This window comes from Ostrinia nubilalis, chromosome 23 (genome assembly GCF_963855985.1).
Source record: "Ostrinia nubilalis chromosome 23, ilOstNubi1.1, whole genome shotgun sequence".
Taxonomy (NCBI): domain Eukaryota; kingdom Metazoa; phylum Arthropoda; class Insecta; order Lepidoptera; family Crambidae; genus Ostrinia; species Ostrinia nubilalis.
In genome coordinates this window covers 10,533,617-10,552,066 of record NC_087110.1, presented here as the reverse complement: position 1 = coordinate 10,552,066, position 18,450 = coordinate 10,533,617, and the positions used below count along the sequence as shown (strand labels likewise).

At 34.8% G+C, this 18,450-nt stretch overlaps 1 protein-coding gene and 6 non-coding genes across 7 annotated transcripts in view; 1 reads left to right on the top strand and 6 right to left on the bottom strand.

Moving 5' to 3' along the window:
- LOC135083233 (uncharacterized) overlaps positions 1-18,450 on the bottom strand; it is a 95,106-nt gene that overhangs the window by 30,966 nt on the left and 45,690 nt on the right. Inside the window, exon 3 of the mRNA XM_063977970.1 lies at positions 8,097-8,392. Within this exon, the coding sequence (XP_063834040.1) occupies positions 8,097-8,256 (160 nt within the window). The 5' untranslated portion in view covers positions 8,257-8,392. The remainder of the gene's footprint in view (positions 1-8,096; positions 8,393-18,450) is intronic.
- Trnar-ucg (transfer RNA arginine (anticodon UCG)) lies at positions 3,212-3,284 on the bottom strand. Its single transcript has one exon. It is a non-coding gene; the product is annotated as a tRNA-Arg (tRNA).
- Positions 4,227-4,308, bottom strand: Trnas-cga (transfer RNA serine (anticodon CGA)). Its single transcript has one exon. It is a non-coding gene; the product is annotated as a tRNA-Ser (tRNA).
- Positions 5,757-5,875, bottom strand: LOC135083540 (5S ribosomal RNA). The gene has a single exon (XR_010259644.1). It is a non-coding gene; the product is annotated as a 5S ribosomal RNA (ribosomal RNA).
- Positions 6,923-7,041, bottom strand: LOC135083549 (5S ribosomal RNA). The gene has a single exon (XR_010259652.1). It is a non-coding gene; the product is annotated as a 5S ribosomal RNA (ribosomal RNA).
- Positions 12,722-12,840, bottom strand: LOC135083541 (5S ribosomal RNA). Its single transcript, XR_010259645.1, has one exon. It is a non-coding gene; the product is annotated as a 5S ribosomal RNA (ribosomal RNA).
- On the top strand, positions 13,982-14,053 carry Trnae-cuc (transfer RNA glutamic acid (anticodon CUC)). The gene has a single exon. It is a non-coding gene; the product is annotated as a tRNA-Glu (tRNA).

The following is an 18,450-nucleotide window of genomic DNA, read 5'->3' as shown; positions in this document are numbered from 1 at the left end:
TAAAGGACTTAATACGACAAAGATTTAAGGATTTAAATAATTGTATCCAACAATAATATAACATTACTCTTAAATTTACTAGGCGATAAAGCAAATAAATCCAGATCAAAAAAGTATTGATTGTATGATTTCATAATTCTCCTCAAAGGAGCCCGCTCTCCGGCGTGTGTTCTTGCGAATTTAGGTTCAAACAGACGAAAGTTTAATGTACTACAAGAACGGCCTATACGGCTCGGTACTCTGTATTGAATTTGATTGATAATGTCAGTACAATCAAATTTATGGTGGCAAATATTGTATAATATCATTTGATCCAAGAGCAATCTCCTCTTAAATAGCGACTGAAGTGAGTACTTACTAATAAGATTATTATATGACAGTTTTCTGTGGAAACATTTGTATTCAACGACACGTAAAAACTTTCGCTGAACGAGCTCTAAGCGGTCACTGTACTTGGCGTAAAATGGGTTCCATATAATTGTGGCATATTCCAATTGAGATCTAATGAGAGATTTGAACAAGAGTAGAGAGTAGATAGGACTGAGGACGTTTAAAACAGACACCTGTCCTTATTACAAATCCGTATATTTGAAATGCTTTGTTGGTAATGTATTCAATATGATCTTCGAAGTGCAACTTAGAATCGAAAACAATACCCAAGTCTTTCATCACCGAGACATGTTCCAAAGGTGCACCACACAATCCATACTGACATTTAACAACATTGGCCTTTTTTGTGAAAGTGATGCTCTTACACTTGTTAAGACTAAGACAAAGCTTGTTTTCAATACAATATTCAGAAAGCCGGTTAAGGTCCTCTTGCAATTTATTACAGTCATCAATATTAACTATACTATGATAGACCTTTAGGTCATCTGCGTATGAAAGAAAATTTGAGTTTAAGAAACAGTTACCAATGTCATTAACAAACAACACAAAGAGCAATGGTCCAAGAATCGAGCCCTGAGGAACGCCGGAGGTCACCATTATTGAGTTTGAAGCGAAACCATTTACAACGACCCTTTGGGTCCTATTCATGACATATGAAGCAAACCAACGTAGTAAATTTCCCCTGATTCCATTAAAAGCAAGCTTATGTAGTAGCAGCAAATGATCTACCTTGTCAAAGGCCTTGCAGAAATCAGTGTAGACTGCATCTACTTGTCCACATGCGTCCATGCGTTCAAAAAGAAAGTTTGTATAAATAAGTAAATTACTAATAGTTGATCTCTTCTTTACAAATCCGTGTTGTTCGGGAATTATTAAACGATGCACAATCGGGTACACCATGTTATGTACTAGGCGTTCAAGGACCTTAGACAGAACAGACAATAAGGAGATAGGTCGGTAATTAGAAACATCTCGCTTACTACCACTTTTAAAAACTGGTGTAATATTAGCAGTCTTCCAGGCAAGTGGAATTATACCCTCAAGAAGAGTCAGGTTATACAATACAAATAGTGGTTTACAGATGGTTTTAGCAGTTAATTTAAGGAACAGGGGAGGTAAGCCGTCGGGTCCGGCTCCTTTGGTAACATCCAGTCGCTTGAGTTCGCTCTCTATATCCGACAACGAAATACTGATCTCAGATAAAATATCACAATTGGCATTGCTACCAGTAGGTAAGTTGTCAATATCAAAACGACCTAACGAGGATTCCTCATACACTGAGCTAAAGAAACGGGAGAATAGATTGCATATGCCCTCCGGGTCGTCCGATTGTCGCTATATAACATGGTGCTCGGTAATCCTGATTTGGACTTACGACTATTTACGAATCTCCAAAATGTCTTGACATCATTACGTAGGCTCTCTTCCACGCCACTTATGTATTTAGAGTAACATTCTTTAGACATCACCTTGAACCTACACCGATAATCGCTAAATTCCACATAATCACTCCTGTTGCCATACTTTTTCCATTTAACCCATGCTCTTTCCTTATTCCTAAATACATGAATAAGGGGTCGTGAAAACCATACCGGAAACTCTTTGGGCTTAGATAGACGCTGAGTCAAATAGACGCTTAGATAGACGCTCAATCAAAGTCAAACCATTTCATTTTTGGGTTATGGGACTGCGTAGTCTCAAGCTTTGCTAAAGTTGTATCAATGAAAAGAACCTCATTTGCAAGTATAAAGCATTATGATTAGAAAGTATAAATAAATAAAATCTTGTAATTGGTACAATATTATGAATTATACAGTGTGAGTCACGTTAAAGTGTACATATGAAAATATGTGAAACTAGACCTTTTATCGACAAAAAAGAGGTCAAAATTATTTTAAGATTTTTTTAAAAAAAATTATAGATTTTTTTTCTTCCAATTACTTCTCGTAAAGAAAACGTAATAACTTTTAAAATAAGAGGTATATCCTGATAAAATAAAAACAGTAATAATGCTAAATAACCGGCAATACTGTTTTTTTTTTTTTCCAAAAGTATATTTTTTTATTATTTGTCGGCATTTTCTGGGTATTTTATGTATTTTTTTAGTATCGCCTATTATTTAGCATTATTACTGTTTTTATTTTATCAGGATATATCTCTTAGTTTAAAAGTTGTTACGTTTTCTTTACGAGAAGTAGGTAATTGGAAGAAAAAAAAATCTATATAAAAAAATTAAAAAATATCTCAAAAAATTTTTGACCTCTTTTTTGTCGATAAAAATAAGTCTAGTTTCACATATTTTCATATGTACACTTTAACGTGACTTGTGAGTCACGTTAAAGTGTACATATGAATTATGGTTTTGGTTGGTAAAAGCCGGCTCCACACAACGTGTATACTCGTAGCAGCTAGCAGCTTTAAATTAGTAAGTTAAGTAATGCCAGTCGCCACACTTTCGTGTTTTTCAAAGGATTTGGTTTCTATAGGCCTAATAGATAGTTACGATATTGTAGATTTATGATAATTGAAGATAATGAGTGTAGCCTATACTATTTATCTGCTAATGCTATAGAAATTGCGGAATACAGAATAGTCGCTTGACTTTCTACTTCTTTTGACTATCAAAAGGTGCTTGGGAACCTGTATGATTGTCAAAAAGTAATCAGTAGCCCTTGCTTTGATGTTAACTATGTGCAAGTCAAAAAGAAGGTTTCAGTTTGCCGTTTTTTAGCCATTGTGTGTCAGATCTTAGTAATTATGACCGTCTCACCCTTCTCGCTCGGAGGAAAAGCTCATGGCCATCAAAAACAAAATGAGAATTCGACCGTGACAGGACTCGAACCTGCAATCTTCGGATCCGAAGTCCGACGCCTTATCCATTAGGCCACACGGTCCCTTGATGTGCCGACCAAAACTACGGAACCCTTAGCTAGTAAGGCTTGCGCGCGCATCTGAGGACCCTACTCTTAGAACGATTCCAAAATATTCGACTCTACCCATCTCTGTCGCCCACCCTAACATTATGATATGAGAGATAAGGACAGATAGAGCCGACTTTCCAAGCAGTGTTTCCCAGGAGTAACCCCTTGACCGATCAATAAGGCAGCGTCTACCTCGAAAGCTTGAAGATACACGCGTTTTTAGAGCTTATTTCAAGCAAGATAGAGTATGAATTTATGGAAATACATAGCCTGAAATATCCACATACCTTAAAAGCGATTATAGGTCTTGTTTTTCATAGAAATACTTACAAAAACACTTCAGTGTATTTGGATGAACTTGTTTTAAAGTTTTAAGTAAAATGTCATGGAAAAAACCAACTGACAGATATTTCTTACTTTGCAATCAATATTAGGTTAAGATTTGGATTGCAATTGCAATTTATGTGGTTAACAGGATTTCTAATATGGATTGGCATTAATTAACAACCACCCACTCACTGCAATAGTTATGCTTAGACATTCTGAATTGCTGAAAAATATGTAAGATTGAAAATACAATCATCACTCCACTATTTTATGTTTTGTCTATTCTATCTGATGAAGAAGAAACCCCCTCCATTTACTCTGATATTTAAATTCTTAAATGACACTGAGTACCTACTATTCTGAATGTAATGCAGGCTCATATTATATCACAATAAGGGTTCCTTGTCAGGACTACGGTACCCTAAGGAGGACGCTCTATAAAATAATTTCAGTCCATGGCAGTCTACTGTGGATAAACCTATGCAATATGAAATATGTATGTATTAACTACTAGTTAGCAGTAGTATACATAAAATATAATTAAATTAATTAAGCAAAAATATATTTTCAATTCAAAACAAAAAATTTCGCAGCCGGTAGGATTCGAACCTACGCTCCCAGAGGGAATCTGATTTCGAGTCAGACGCCTTAACCACTCGGCCACGACTGCTTGACGCTCGAGGCCGAAATTATTAAGACCTTACTACGGCCAAATTTATTACATTTTACCAACTGCAGAAAAGATAGCTATGTTTTAAAAATTATGTTATTAAATTCGATAATCATGAAACGTAACGTACATGCAACTTACACAAAAAAGTGAAAAAAAAATCCCTTTCAATTATTTTGCTAATAAAAAAAAAACGTCTTCTTAAAAATGCTGTAAAAAAGGAAGCGAGAGTACCGCGTTTCCTCGCTGTATAGTTTTTTTAATTTTTTTATAAGTCCAATATTTCGTTATTAAATTATTGCGCAATGTAACAGTTATCGTTAATTAATTAATTAATAATTTAATTATTTGTCTGGTGTTGATAACATTGATGGAACTATTATTGGTTTTTTATTGTTTTTATTGTGTAAAATCCAACACATAATTATCTCAAAAAAATAAAATAATTCAAAAATCAATTAAGTACCAACACAAGCCTTGAAAGTAAATCGACCAAATAAAATGTCTCAGACATTATTTAGGTATCTAATACAGGATTTCATCAAATGTACAGTCTATCAAATCAGACAAGTTTTTTGCAAGATAGCCTCTATTACAACTGTATAAGATGCGACCACAGCGTTACCTTGATGTGCTGTAGTTTGCCTGTACCTTGTCTAAAAACGTGGTTACAGTCAGTTTCAATAAAATCTGAAATCTTGCAAACTAAAAGATTGACTAAGATTGGCACTTGACTCTATTTCGTCGTTTCAGCCAAATGACGTCCACTGCTGGACAAAGGCCTCCTCCAAGGTTTTCCACAATGCACGGTCCTGCGCTGCCCGCATCCAGGCTCTTCCCGCGACCTTTACGAGATCGTCGGTCCACCTAGTAGGAGGCCTGCCCACGCTACGTCTTCCAGCCCGTGGTCGCCACTCGAGAACTTTTCTGCCCCAACGGCCATCGTCTCTACGAGCTATGTGCCCCGCCCACGTTTTTTTTCCACAAAGCCCCATTCCGTCCTTATTCTTATCAAAATCGCTTAAGCCGTTTCAGAAATTTACCGGAATATACCGAAACAGCAGTACAGCACACAGAAAGTTTTGAAAATGAAATGAAAAAAAAAATGAAAATGTTTTATTACATAAATCATCTGAAATTTAGTACAAAGCTGTTATTTTGACCACAGATAATAATCTTTGGCCCAGATTATAATGTTTATAAATATTGCCACATTCTATTGCAGCCGACTGTGAGATTGCAGCGTGAGTCAGAGGTCAACGACCTAGGTCACAACCGCATGCCTAGATCTCTATTTATAAACAAACCTGTTATCACTGTTTTTATCAGCGACTTTGTCAACTTAGAAGAGCGGTGATCAAAATTCACATTTATTATTTGGCGAAATTAAGAGCCAGTGATTTTTCTTTAAATGAAAATTTTGCATTATGAATAAAAAAATAGCAAAAAGCCAACATCACGCGGTGTTCCCAGGCGGTCACCCATCCAAGTACTGACCGCGCCCGACGTTGCTTAACTTCGGTGATCGGACGAGAACCGGTGTTTTCAACGTGGTATGGACGTTGGCGACAAAATTAGCGAATTTTGGGTTAAAGTACAAATATGTAGAATGCGAACGACTATCATAATAAATAGTTTTTCCAAGGGTTCCCAAAATTGTGCAGGCGTCGCAAAAAATGGCAAACCAAATCCAAGGGCCTCACAGTAAAAATAAGGGTTCCGTTATTTGCCATTTGGCTACGGAACCCTAAAAATATTGTTAAGCCTTGGTCTAACTAACTAATCAAATAATTTTATCATTTAAACTAGGCATTTAATTAAATACCGGTATGCAACGAATACCTATAATAAATTGTACTATTTATTACACAGAAAAACCATTAAGTAACATTATGTTGCTAATAATAGTTTTATAGCCGTTTTATTGCTGTTTCGAAGTATGTAATTTGATAATATTTCAATGCGTGAAGAACATTTTTAGTAGGTAACTGGGTGACACTATAAATTATATTGCCAACATGTTTTGTGTAGAACAGGCCCTCTAAACGTTATAAGACCGTGACATTAAAAACCCAAACTTACTTTTCAATTTGCTGTTCAAAATGAAGAAGTGCAGTAAAAGTGTTTTTTTTTTCCACAAAGCCCCATTCCGTCCTTATTCTTATCAAAATCGCTCAAGCCGTTTCATTAACCGGAAAATGCCGAAACAGCAGTACAGCACACAGAAAGTTTTGAAAATGAAATGAAAAAAAAAATGAAAATATTTTATTACATAAATCATCTGAAATTTAGTACAAAGCTGTTATTTTGACCACAGATAATAATCTTTGGCCCAGATTTTAATGTTTATAAATAATGCCACATTCTATTGCAGCCGACTGTGAGATTGCAGCGTGAGTCAGAGGTCAACGACCTAGGTCACAACGGCATGCCTAGATCTCTATTTATAAACAAACCTGTTATCGCGGTTTTTATCAGCGACTTTGTCAACTTAGGAGAGCGGTGATCAAAAATTCACATTGATTACACTTCGTACGGTTAAAAGCCAGTGATTTATACTTAAATTAAAATGAAAATTCTGCATTAAGATCATCATTTTAAAAAAATAGCAAAAAGCCAACATCACGCGGTGTTCCCAGGCGGTCACCCATCCAAGTACTGACAGCGCCCGACGTTGCTTAACTTCGGTGATCGGACGAGAACCGGTGTTTTCAACGTGGTATGGACGTTGGCGATGAAACGGGCGAATTTTGGGTAGAAGTACAAATAGAATGCGAGCGACTATCATAAGTCTTTCTTTGCCATTTGACTACGGAACCTTAAAAAGACTGGGAAGCCTTGCCCTTGGTCTAATCAAATAATTTTATCATTTAAACTAGGCATTTAATTAAATACCGGTTTGCAACGAATACCTATAATAAATTGTACTATTTATTACACAGAAAAACCATTAAGTAACATTATGTTGCTAATAATAGTTTTATAGCCGTTTTATTGCTGTTTCAAAGTATGTAATTTGATAATATTTCAATGCGTGAAGAACATTTAGTAGGTAACTGGGTGACACTATAAATTATAATGCCGACATGTTTTGTGTAGAACAGGCCCTCTAAACGTTCCAAGACCGTGACATTTGCTAAAATTATACCTCACTCTATTTCTGGACATACTTGTTCAAGAACGATAAAATAATCCTACTAATATCCTACTAACTACTAATATTATAAATGCGAAAGTTTGGATGTCTGGATCTGGATGTATGGATGTTTGTTACTCTTTCACGCAAAAACTACTGAACGGATTTCGATGAAACTTTACAGTATTATTGTTTATAACCCAGAATAACATATAGGCTATAATTTATGACGATCTGTGACATATGAAATTTCACGCGGGTGAAGCCGCGGGCAAAAGCTAGTTTGAAATAATTTGATATTAAATCCCAGAAGATAAATTAGGTGCCATTGAATTTTTTTTTTCAATTTACTGAACAGTTTAGTTAGGTTTAAGCTAAATGTACGAAATTGAGAAGTTAGGTAAACACGTGTCCTAATACCACAGTTTATAACCTAATACAGTGTGACTCGATGGGATTTTTTTCCTAACGAGTAACAGTTACACGTTTCGGTGTGACTGATTGGGAACAAACGGCCAAGATAGCTCTATTAGGTCACATGTCTCTCCTTAATCGCAGGATTCCTGCTGCAGGAACCTACTCAGTTAAACGCTATAATAATAAACATGGTAGGTAGTTAAAATATCTAAGAAAGTACAAAATTTTCATTTACCTTTGGGCATCCCGCATGGCGGTTTCGTCCTGGAATTGTCTAAAAAGTCCAAATCGAACCTCCTTGCTGGAGGGTACGTCAACGCCACGTGTCCACTCACACACACAAACACGGCACAAGCCACCACACTCACTAGTGTCACTCGCGATATCGACGCCATTTTGTTTTTTGTTTTATTTTCAATCACTCATTGTGATCAACACTGTCACCCACACATGGCACTTTTGAATTTTTGAAAATGGAACGCTATCTTCTTCTGCGCGTCATTTTTCCAGCCAGCTGTTTTCGTCGACTATCTGAAACAAAAGAAAAGTAATTTATGAGTTATTTTTCAGGGACAATTTACAACAAAATAGTGTTTACCTAACTAACTGTTAAGTATGTTAATCGTGAAACATACTAAAGTGAAGAGATACAATTTTGAACATAGAGTAGGGATACTTTTGTAGAATCACAAGTTAACACAACTCTAAAGATCCTAAATCCAAATAGGACGAACTCTACCCTAGAATTTGCAGTGTTTCCACGAGAGATAAGCGAGTATTGAGACTCCTCGATTCAACATATGCGAGAAAAGATACAAAGCTGTTTTTGTATAACAATAATTATTTTAGATATAATACAAAAGTGTCACTTTATATCAGCTCTCTAAAACCTAAAGACTTGATTTACAGCTACTGCTGAAGTGCTGATTACAAGATTTCATTGTTGCAAATTGTAATTCTGTTTCGAGACTATTAACCGTACAGAATAATTTAACTGTACGCCACACGACAATAACATTGTAAAGTACGGACAGTTCATTACACTGCCACCATTTCTCCGCCAATATAAATTACATAACAAGTAAACAACCACGTTGGTTGACGTCAAGACATTGATATGGTACTTTCTAATGTAATGAGCCTGTACAGCTGCACAGTATGTTATGAGACTGTATAATCGGACATTCTCATTTATTTGATGAACCGTATAGAGCTCAGTTATACAAACATGATAGTAAAACTCCCGTTTGAAAATTCCAAGTAGTTTTCGCGGTATAAAAATTCAAAGTTACCTATTTTTTTACTTCAAAATTATGCAAAAATATTCTCACTCGTTAACTAATAACATTTAATTCAGAATTGTTATAATACTTCATAGAGCTCTTAAAACTACACGTAATAAGCATATTAAGTGCTTCGTAAACGCATTCAGTTAATTAGGAAAAATGATTTTAGTGATTTTTGTTTTTATTTTTTTTCTCAATTATACCTTAATATATGCAAACATTTTTAATTGCAAGATATAGTCTGATATTTAATCTAATTGTATTAAAAAAAAACAGCTTTAAATTCCGTGATATATTTGAGGAAAATCAAATTGAAAATATGCGCCATATAGAACTGTAAATTTCCCGTCACTTTTTAATAGCAATATTTCTTTTGGATGTTTAAATATCATCAGCTCGATTGTACGAAATTATTGTATTGACATCCGATTTACATAGGTTTCAAATCGATGAGAAAATTATTAAAGGTAGGCTAAATTCGACTTCCTAGATTTGTTTACATACTTTTTTAGTTAGTTACTTACATGCAACTTAAGTTAATATAAGAGTGTTAAAAAAGAAAAAAGACTCGACTTGAGAACCTCCTCCTTTTTTTGAAGTCGGTTAAAAACAATGTGAATGTGACTTTTTAGAACCTTCAACACTATGCACATAAGAGGTGGGATTTGAAACTTTTTAGACATGAATTATTCCTTCCAAAATTGTCGACTCTAGACGCGTAAAAATTTTATTAAGACGTTTTATGTTTTTTCTCAAATATATCACGGAGTTTAAAGCTGATTTTATTAATACAATTAGATTAAATATCAGACTATATCTTGCAATTAAAAATGTTTGCATATATTAAGGTATAATTGAGAAAAAAAATAAAAACAAAAATCACTAAAATCATTTTTCCTTATTAACTGAATGCGTTTACGAAGCACTTAATATGCTTATTACGTGTAGTTTTAAGAGCTCTATGAAGTATTATAACAATTCTGAATTAAATGTTATTAGTTAACGAGTGAGAATATTTTTGCATAATTTTGAAGTAAAAAAATAGGTAACTTTGAATTTTTATACCGCGAAAACTACTTGGAATTTTCAAACGGGAGTTTTACTATCATGTTTGTATAACTGAGCTCTATACGTTTCATCAAATCAATGAGAATGTCCGTTTATACAGTCCCATAACACACTGTGAGCTGGCCCATTCCGCGGGCAAAATTGGACCACGTACTTGTAGGGTGACCGTGATTTGAGGTTTTGGAGGACATTTTGATTTCTGTTTGACCCAAAAAACAACTCATTTATTTATGCAAGTAGGCTTTTAAAGAGCACTTTTACACGTCCAAGTATTAACCCTACCACTGCTTCAGGACAATAAATGGGCCAGTGCTGAGAAGAAGCAGCGCAAGAAACTCGGTCACTATAAAAGCTAGAAGAATAGGACAATGTAGGTACATAATATTGGCATTGAGTACTCCTATAATACTAGAATGTGCAACAAAGGGTACAAGATTTATTTGTATTTGAGTTCAATATGATCATTCAGTCAGTTTGAATAAATTAATTTTAAAAAAAACCCGCTTTAAAAAGTACAAAAATAATTTTGTTATTTATTTATTACAAATTTATCCATGATTGATATTTTAGCTGTCGGTGCTAGTGTGCCAAATGCCAAGGTTAAGAAACATAAAAATTTACGGAAGTAGGTACCTAATAACCAACTTTATGAAGAAACCAAGTTTTGCACGGTCACAAAAAGTATATCCATCGACTGGTGGTATTTGATCCTCTAATAACGAAATAAAGTGTTAATTAATACTCCAGCCAGCGTCCTTGAAATAATATAATAATGTTTCTCAACATGGTAACCCTACACGCTAGTTACAATCATAATCAGCTGATTGCCGCGATCTCTCTCGTTATATTGCAGCTATTGTTGCAACAAAACAATTTAGTTCTCTACAATGTAAAAAGATAACTGATTATTAAACTAGAATTTATGTTTGTTTGAGGAAAAGTTTTTCCACGTTAAAAAGTGAGTTGGAAGAACCTGGCTTGTTTTGTATGATGGATTATAGCGAGCTGCAGCAGCAGATTCGAATCCCAGTGGGGGCAAATATTATTACTATGGAGAGTAGGTACGAGTACGAGGATTTTATAATTTTTACTTTTTTGTCAGAGGTGACGTATTAGGCCTAAGAAACTTATTCTCATTTTATAAGGCAAGAATGAATAAAAGTTACACATTATAAATTTTAATCACCATTATACCTACATGGAATTTTTCCAATTGAGTGATTTTAAAATTCTACTTCCCAATCTTTTGTCAATAAATACATATTTGAAATAAAACAATTAATAATGTAAAAATGTAACACATTACCAAAATGTAACGCTTCATTTCGTAAGTTTCAAATTCAATATCAATATTTAAAATTAGTTTACGACGATATAAATTCATTCATAAAGTATACCTGTCAAGTGCTCATTCAATCGTAATAACTCGTAATATGAAAGCAACAAGGTCTAATAATGTATGACACAATTTACAAATAATCACATAGAAAATTGAAACGTAACATTAAGGTGTAAGTAACAAAATTGATGTTATTATTGACGAATAAGTTAAGGTGCTGATACATTGGTTTAGCGCTACAATGAGTATTAAATGGGGTCACAGTTTGGCAGGATGTTTTTTCATAGATATCGTGAATTGAACCTTGGATTTTTCCATTATTTCTATATGAATGAGGGTTTTCGCGATTGAAAAATCCGCCAGATGGCAGTGGATTTTGACATATCTGTCAATGTCATGTCAAAAATAACCAATCATGCAGCATTTGGACCTCCCGTCTACGTATTGCCATCTGGCGGATTTTTCAATCGCGAAAACCCTCATTGCCATGGACGTGACATTTAACTTTAAAATTAAAATTCGAGTGGCGAACTGGCGACCACAGGCCGGACTGATCGTTGTGGAAATCCTTGGAGGAGGCCTTTGTCTAGTCATCTAGTGAACGTCATTTGGCTGAAGCGAACGAACTATTTACACACTTAACACCCTTTATTGCACTGAAGTTACAGTATGTAACACAAAACTTATGTTTCTGTATGTCTACGAATAATGAATTTTGTTACAACTTAAAGCTTAGGCGTATCGGCACCTTTAGCACAGGTGGTTTTCAAAGTAATTGCAACCGTATGATCTAGGAATTGAGTATCAATTGGCTTGAAAAAAGCTCGGATATGTATAGGAGGATCACTCCGTCACAGTTTGTTGGCCATCCACTTTCACTGATGTCTTGTATTAATATTATTAGCTTTTGTTTTCTCTCTTTATGTTTACACGATGACGGTCAAATTCGTAACTTATGACTTTCTCTGTAAAGTATACAACTTACTCTCAATTAGGGGTACAAAATCATTGTTTAATTAATTAATTAGTAGATGCTACTGATGCTACTAACAGCTTTTTGTCTTAAAAATTTACAAAGATTCTGTCCATTCGTTTCTTTCAAGCAAATTATGATTACCTATTAATTTTTAGTGAACTTTACGAAATTCATTAAAAAAGTAACCAAAAAGCCAACATCACGCGGTGTTCCCAGGCGGTCACCCATCCAAGTACTGACCGCGCCCGACGTTGCTTAACTTCGGTGATCAGACGAGAACCGGTGTTTTCAACGTGGTATGGACGTTGGCGACAAATGATTCGAATTTTAACATGACTTAATTTTAAAGTTCTTCAGTCAGTTTATGAATAGTTAACGCACTAGAAATCGAAAGTAAGTACGGACTTTGTGGTTAAATTCATTCAAGTTTAATCTCTATTCCCTTTAAATAACTGTTATGCGCTTCCTGTATCAATATCATTTTAACAACTACCGTTCTACACCACAAACAAAACCGCAAAATACTTCAAAGTAAACCCTATAACTTACAACATAAAGTATAATTTCCCATAACTGCAATGGCAAATAACTTCCCATAGCACAAAATGATTTCAATATGACGTGAAACCGCTATCAAATAGACTCCCATGGCGTTTTTATTATATTACCTACTGTATTATTGCTAAATATGGTTGAGATTTGCATTGTTTCTGAAGATAAAATCATCAAAACACGACAGTTTCAGGTTATATTTTTTGTTGCAAATTTGACCCTATTACAACTAATATAAGATGCATTTAGCTTGACTTGCGTTACTTTTGCTGCTTCAACTTTTTAGGCGCTTGATCTCAACGAGTCACCCAAAGAAGTTCAAAATAAAAAAAAATAAAAAATATTTATTCAGTTTAGACCACAAGTGGCACTAATGAACGTCAAAATAATATAGTAAATATAAAAAAGAGTAACACTGTTACTGTTACTCGTTGGGAATAAAATCCCATCCAGTCACACTGTCATTGTTTCACACATTAAGTACCTATAATATCAGGAGAAGTTTATAAAGAAACAAGGTACAAAACACATTTAAAATCAAAATACACAAAAGTACTTAAGTTATCTGTAATATAATACAGGTTACAGTGTAACCAACGAGTACTGGTGTGACTGGATGAGATTTTTTTTTAAGAAAAAATGTTATTCAGTGTTACTTATTGGTAACAAGCGGTTTCAAGCGTTTCACGCCCGTATTGACAAACGATGCTTGCAAGCATCAAATCCAACGCCCAGCGTTGAATAGAGCTCTGTAATTGGTTCGTGTATCACCCTGTGCGTCCACGCGCACTGTGAGATCTCATAGTAATGTTTGTGAACCGGGCGTCACTCATTTCAGTCAGAAATAAATATTGTAAATATGTAGTTGGTAACTTAGTATTTCGGCATTACAACCAATATCCGATATGGTCTAGTGGCTAGGATACCTGGCTCTCACCCAGGAGGCTCGGGTTCGATTCCCGGTATCGGAAAAGATCTTTTTTACTTTTTGTTTCTTTTCTATGGATATTAAATGAACTATTTCGAAGCGACATTCAAATTATTATTTAAGGTTGATAAAGCGGCGAATTTCAAGGCACGAAGGTGGAGGAGTATCAGAAAATTGGCGAAAAAAATTGGCAATACCTAAGTATTTTAAATAAATTGAGTGTATTAATTTAAAAAAAAAAACGGAATGCCTAGAAGAGCCAATATCCTGATAATAATGTTAACGAATGTTCATAAAATGAATATTGTAGAGCCAAAATCATACATCATAATAAATAAAATAAATTTATCAATAGCTCAACTCAAGGCGAGCAGTAACGATAACAGATTGTTAGTGTTAATCAATATTTTCAACTCAATTAAAAATTGAAATAAAGCGCGAGTCATTTTGTTTTAATAACAAGTGTAGTGCTGCCCCCTGGTGCTAATGATGTGGTAGATAATGCAATTAATTGCTGATCTACCCTGTTTAAAATTAATGTTGTTTTAAAAAAATATGTTAACTTTATGATGTACTTACATGTTAAAGTTTAAATTCCACAGTAACGCACTTAATCATACATCTATTAAAATAGTTTTACTGTTACGCAACGCCATCTATCAGCGAGTAGCGGTACTTAATTGCCGGTCTTATCGAAAGAGGTCGGGTTCTAATCGAGGCGCGCTTTTCGCAACACGCATGAGAATCACGTGCAATTACATACAATTACATCGTTGATAGTAAATCTAGTTGTAAATTGTGTGTTTAGTAAAAAACAACATTAGCGCAATTTTTATTTAATTACACTGTACGCTGTAATGAATGATACTTTGCAATCTTTTGGTTTTTCACAATACTAGGGACAAATAAGTTAGCAATTTCTAAATGGCGGGAACAACATTATTTGGCCCGTTCTGCCGTCCGATCACTATAACGCCGTTAAGTGCAAAAACCACTTTCGGAGAAAAACGAGTTTAAAGATCACGAATTAAAAAAAAATCGCTGTTTCAAAAGTAAAAGAGTAATTTATAATTTAAATATATCATTTTAAAGGTATTTTTAAGAGCTACAATTGACACAAACTCTCACGACGCTACATATTATCGATTTTGAAATATTTTAATTTATACATTTTAACTCAGTATTATTGAAATAATATCTCAAAATATACACAACTAAAACGCCGGTATGGCTACCTTAACGGCGTTTAAGTTTTGGATCTTGAATAACTTTGATACATTTGTAAAATGAGTTTCTAACTAATAATTCTACTAAACTTTAATGCCGTTAAATAGTTTAACGACGTTTTAGCTCGGTAAAACTATTATTTTTTAACGTGAAAATACTTGCCTTAAGTGCAGCTAATGTTAGCTAACGTCATTTAAGTCTAGTATTAACACATAAATTACGAAACTATTGGTATGCCTGTTTGATTCGTTTTGATTACAAGACTAAAATGCAGTTAAAAACAAAACTTTTCACCATAACGGCATTTAAGCTAAGTACTAGCTACTTAATAGTTCAGGAAATAAAGAAAATTGCATTTATGTCAAAAATAACAAAACCTGTTTTAGTGTTGAAAATTTATATTGATTTTAAAAAAATCAAGTCTTTACTATTTTTAGCATTCGTTGATATCAATCATACGTTTTATTATGATATTTTTTTAAATTTACCACTTTAAAAAAGTAGATACTCATAAAAGACAACGCAAAATAAAATCTTTACATTTTCATTATTTGAGATCAATTAAAACCAACTATTGAAAGTTCTCAAACTTAGCAGTTTCACAATAATAAAAATAATAAGTGACGACACTTTATTACCAATGCCGCAATATATTTATATTATTTTGCCTGTTTACTGAAACAGGTTACAACTACAATATTTTGTAGTTAATAAAAATTGAGATCTATTTATTTAATTCAATAATAATGTACAACGCGGCAAGCCTTACCTAATAAATTAACTTCACGCTGCTTATAATAATCACCTAGTTAGTGAGAATGGTGAGAATCATGTTTATCAAATGGAAATAAACTACAATTCGTAAAATAGTATCAAATTAAGTCGACATATAAGTGGTTAACGGTAATATTCTCAATATAACTACACCTTTACTAAATTTAATTTTTTCTTCGTGGAATGTTGTTTTAATGACAGAAATGTCTTTTTACACGTAATTACATAATGTTACTGTCCATTTGTTCGTTTTTTGACATTAAGGGCATATTTCATGATCGCTTAGTAAGGGCCTGTTTCACGACTTCTGATTAAGTTGTGGATAGCCTATGTGACGGATCATTTGACACATTTTTATAGAAAATACGTGCTAGCTAGATTGACTCGACACTTGCCGAATATATCCCGTATATTAGTCTGTACGAGATTAGAATGGTTCTCAAATAGCTAAAAATCAACAAGGCACCTGGTGATGATGTAATCATAGCTGAGCTTCTGAAAGCAGGCGGAACGGCGGTACAAGGCTTTTCAGAAGCTGTTTGATTCCGTCATCCTCAAGGGGAAAACGCCTACGGCATTGCAAAGAAGTATGGTGGTACTCCTCTTCAAAAAGGTTTGTATAAAAACGTCATAATGTCAGTCCATCTCCAGGATTAGGTCTCGAAACCTATCTAGTTGCACCGAGGGGTGAGACAGGGAGACGTAATATCTCCGAAACTGTTTTCAATCCCTGGAAGATGTTTTCAAGCTTCTGGGCTGGAGAGGATTCAGCATAAATATCAACGGCGAGTTCATCACCCACCTTCGATTTGCAGACGATATCGTAGTTGTGGCAGATCTAGGCACAATGCTCGATGGCCTCAGTAGAGCCTCGCAACAAGTGGGTCTCAAAATGTACATGGACAAGACAAAAATCATGCCAAATGTCCGTGTTGTACCCACTCCTCTGAAAGTTGGAGACTACACTCGAAGTTGTTGACAATTATGTATACCTGAGACAAACCATCCAGTTAGGTAGGTCCAACTTTGAGAGAGACGTCGATCGTCGAATCCAGCTCGGCTGGGCAGCGTTCGGGAAGCTTCGCGATATTTTCACGTCCGAAATACCGCAGTGTCGCAGAAAGACAAAAGTCTGTGACCAGTGCGTGTTGCCAGTGATAGTATACGGATTTGAGATGTGGTCGCTTACTATGGGCCTCATAAAAAGGCTCAAGGTCACCCAGAGGGCGATGGAGCGTGCTATGCCAAGCATAGTTTCCTTGCGTGCTCGAATCAGAAATGAGGAGATGCGTAGAAAAACCAAAGTGACCGACATAACCCGCAGAATTGCTAAAATCAAGTGGCAGAGCTGAATATGGCCGATGGGGTAGAAAAATTCTCGAGTGGCGACCACCAGCCTGAAGACGTAATGTGGGCAGGCAGGCCCCTTACTAGATGGATCGACGATCTGGTAAAGGTCAGAAGAGGTGCCTGGATGCGGGCGGCGCAGGACCGATCGTTGTGGAAATCCTTGAGGAGACCTTTGTCCAGCCGTTGAACGACATTTGCCTGAAACAAACGAACGTTATGTCTTCGTCTAACATAGAAGATGTAAAACAAAATGAACAAGTAAAATGATCGAACACCAGGCTTCTTTTACTAATTTTTAAAATTAGAAAACAAAACGCAACGTGTTCTTATCATTTAAAACTCAGAGGCACACTGATGCTCAATTACCGCGCTGCCGTGTCCTAAAGTTGCAGTGCGCATTAGCCACGAAAATAGTGACAAGACAGCAATATCTCACTAACACGTTTCATACCTTGTTTATAACGACTAGTCTTAGATAATAAAACATAGAAACATTGCACATCACATATTAATAAAAATTTAGTCATAATGGTTTGCCCAACTTTATGTGTATATTTAACTGTGGAAACTTAATTGGTTTATGTGTTTTCTCACTGCACCTAAGTTAAATTATATTGTAACTGTATGTTTCCCAAAAATAAATAAATAAATAAATAAATAAATAAACAAACATAAAATTAAAACTAAATTTATTTTGTTGAGAACGCTAGGAATATTTCCGGGAGCGTTATCAGCGGCACATCAGTAACTCTGACTGAGCTGAGTGATCGACGCACGCAACGACGCTTAGAGCACTTCATTCAACTTTTTGAACATAGCCGCATTATAGTTTAGGAATGTAGGTTAACGGCATTTAAGTATTTTAAAAATGTAAAAAACACATAGATTGTTACATTTGGTTAGCCTTCATGGTGAATTTACTAGTGCAATTTTAATAAATAAATTCATGTAATACAAAGCTATAATGCCGTTATTGGACCTTTGTTGCGTTTAAGTCTAATAATTTTACTTAACGGCGTTTTAGTCTTGAGGAGTCTATTAAAGCTTTGCAAAGAGCAGCTTAGCAATATTGTCGTTAAAGTACCTTAA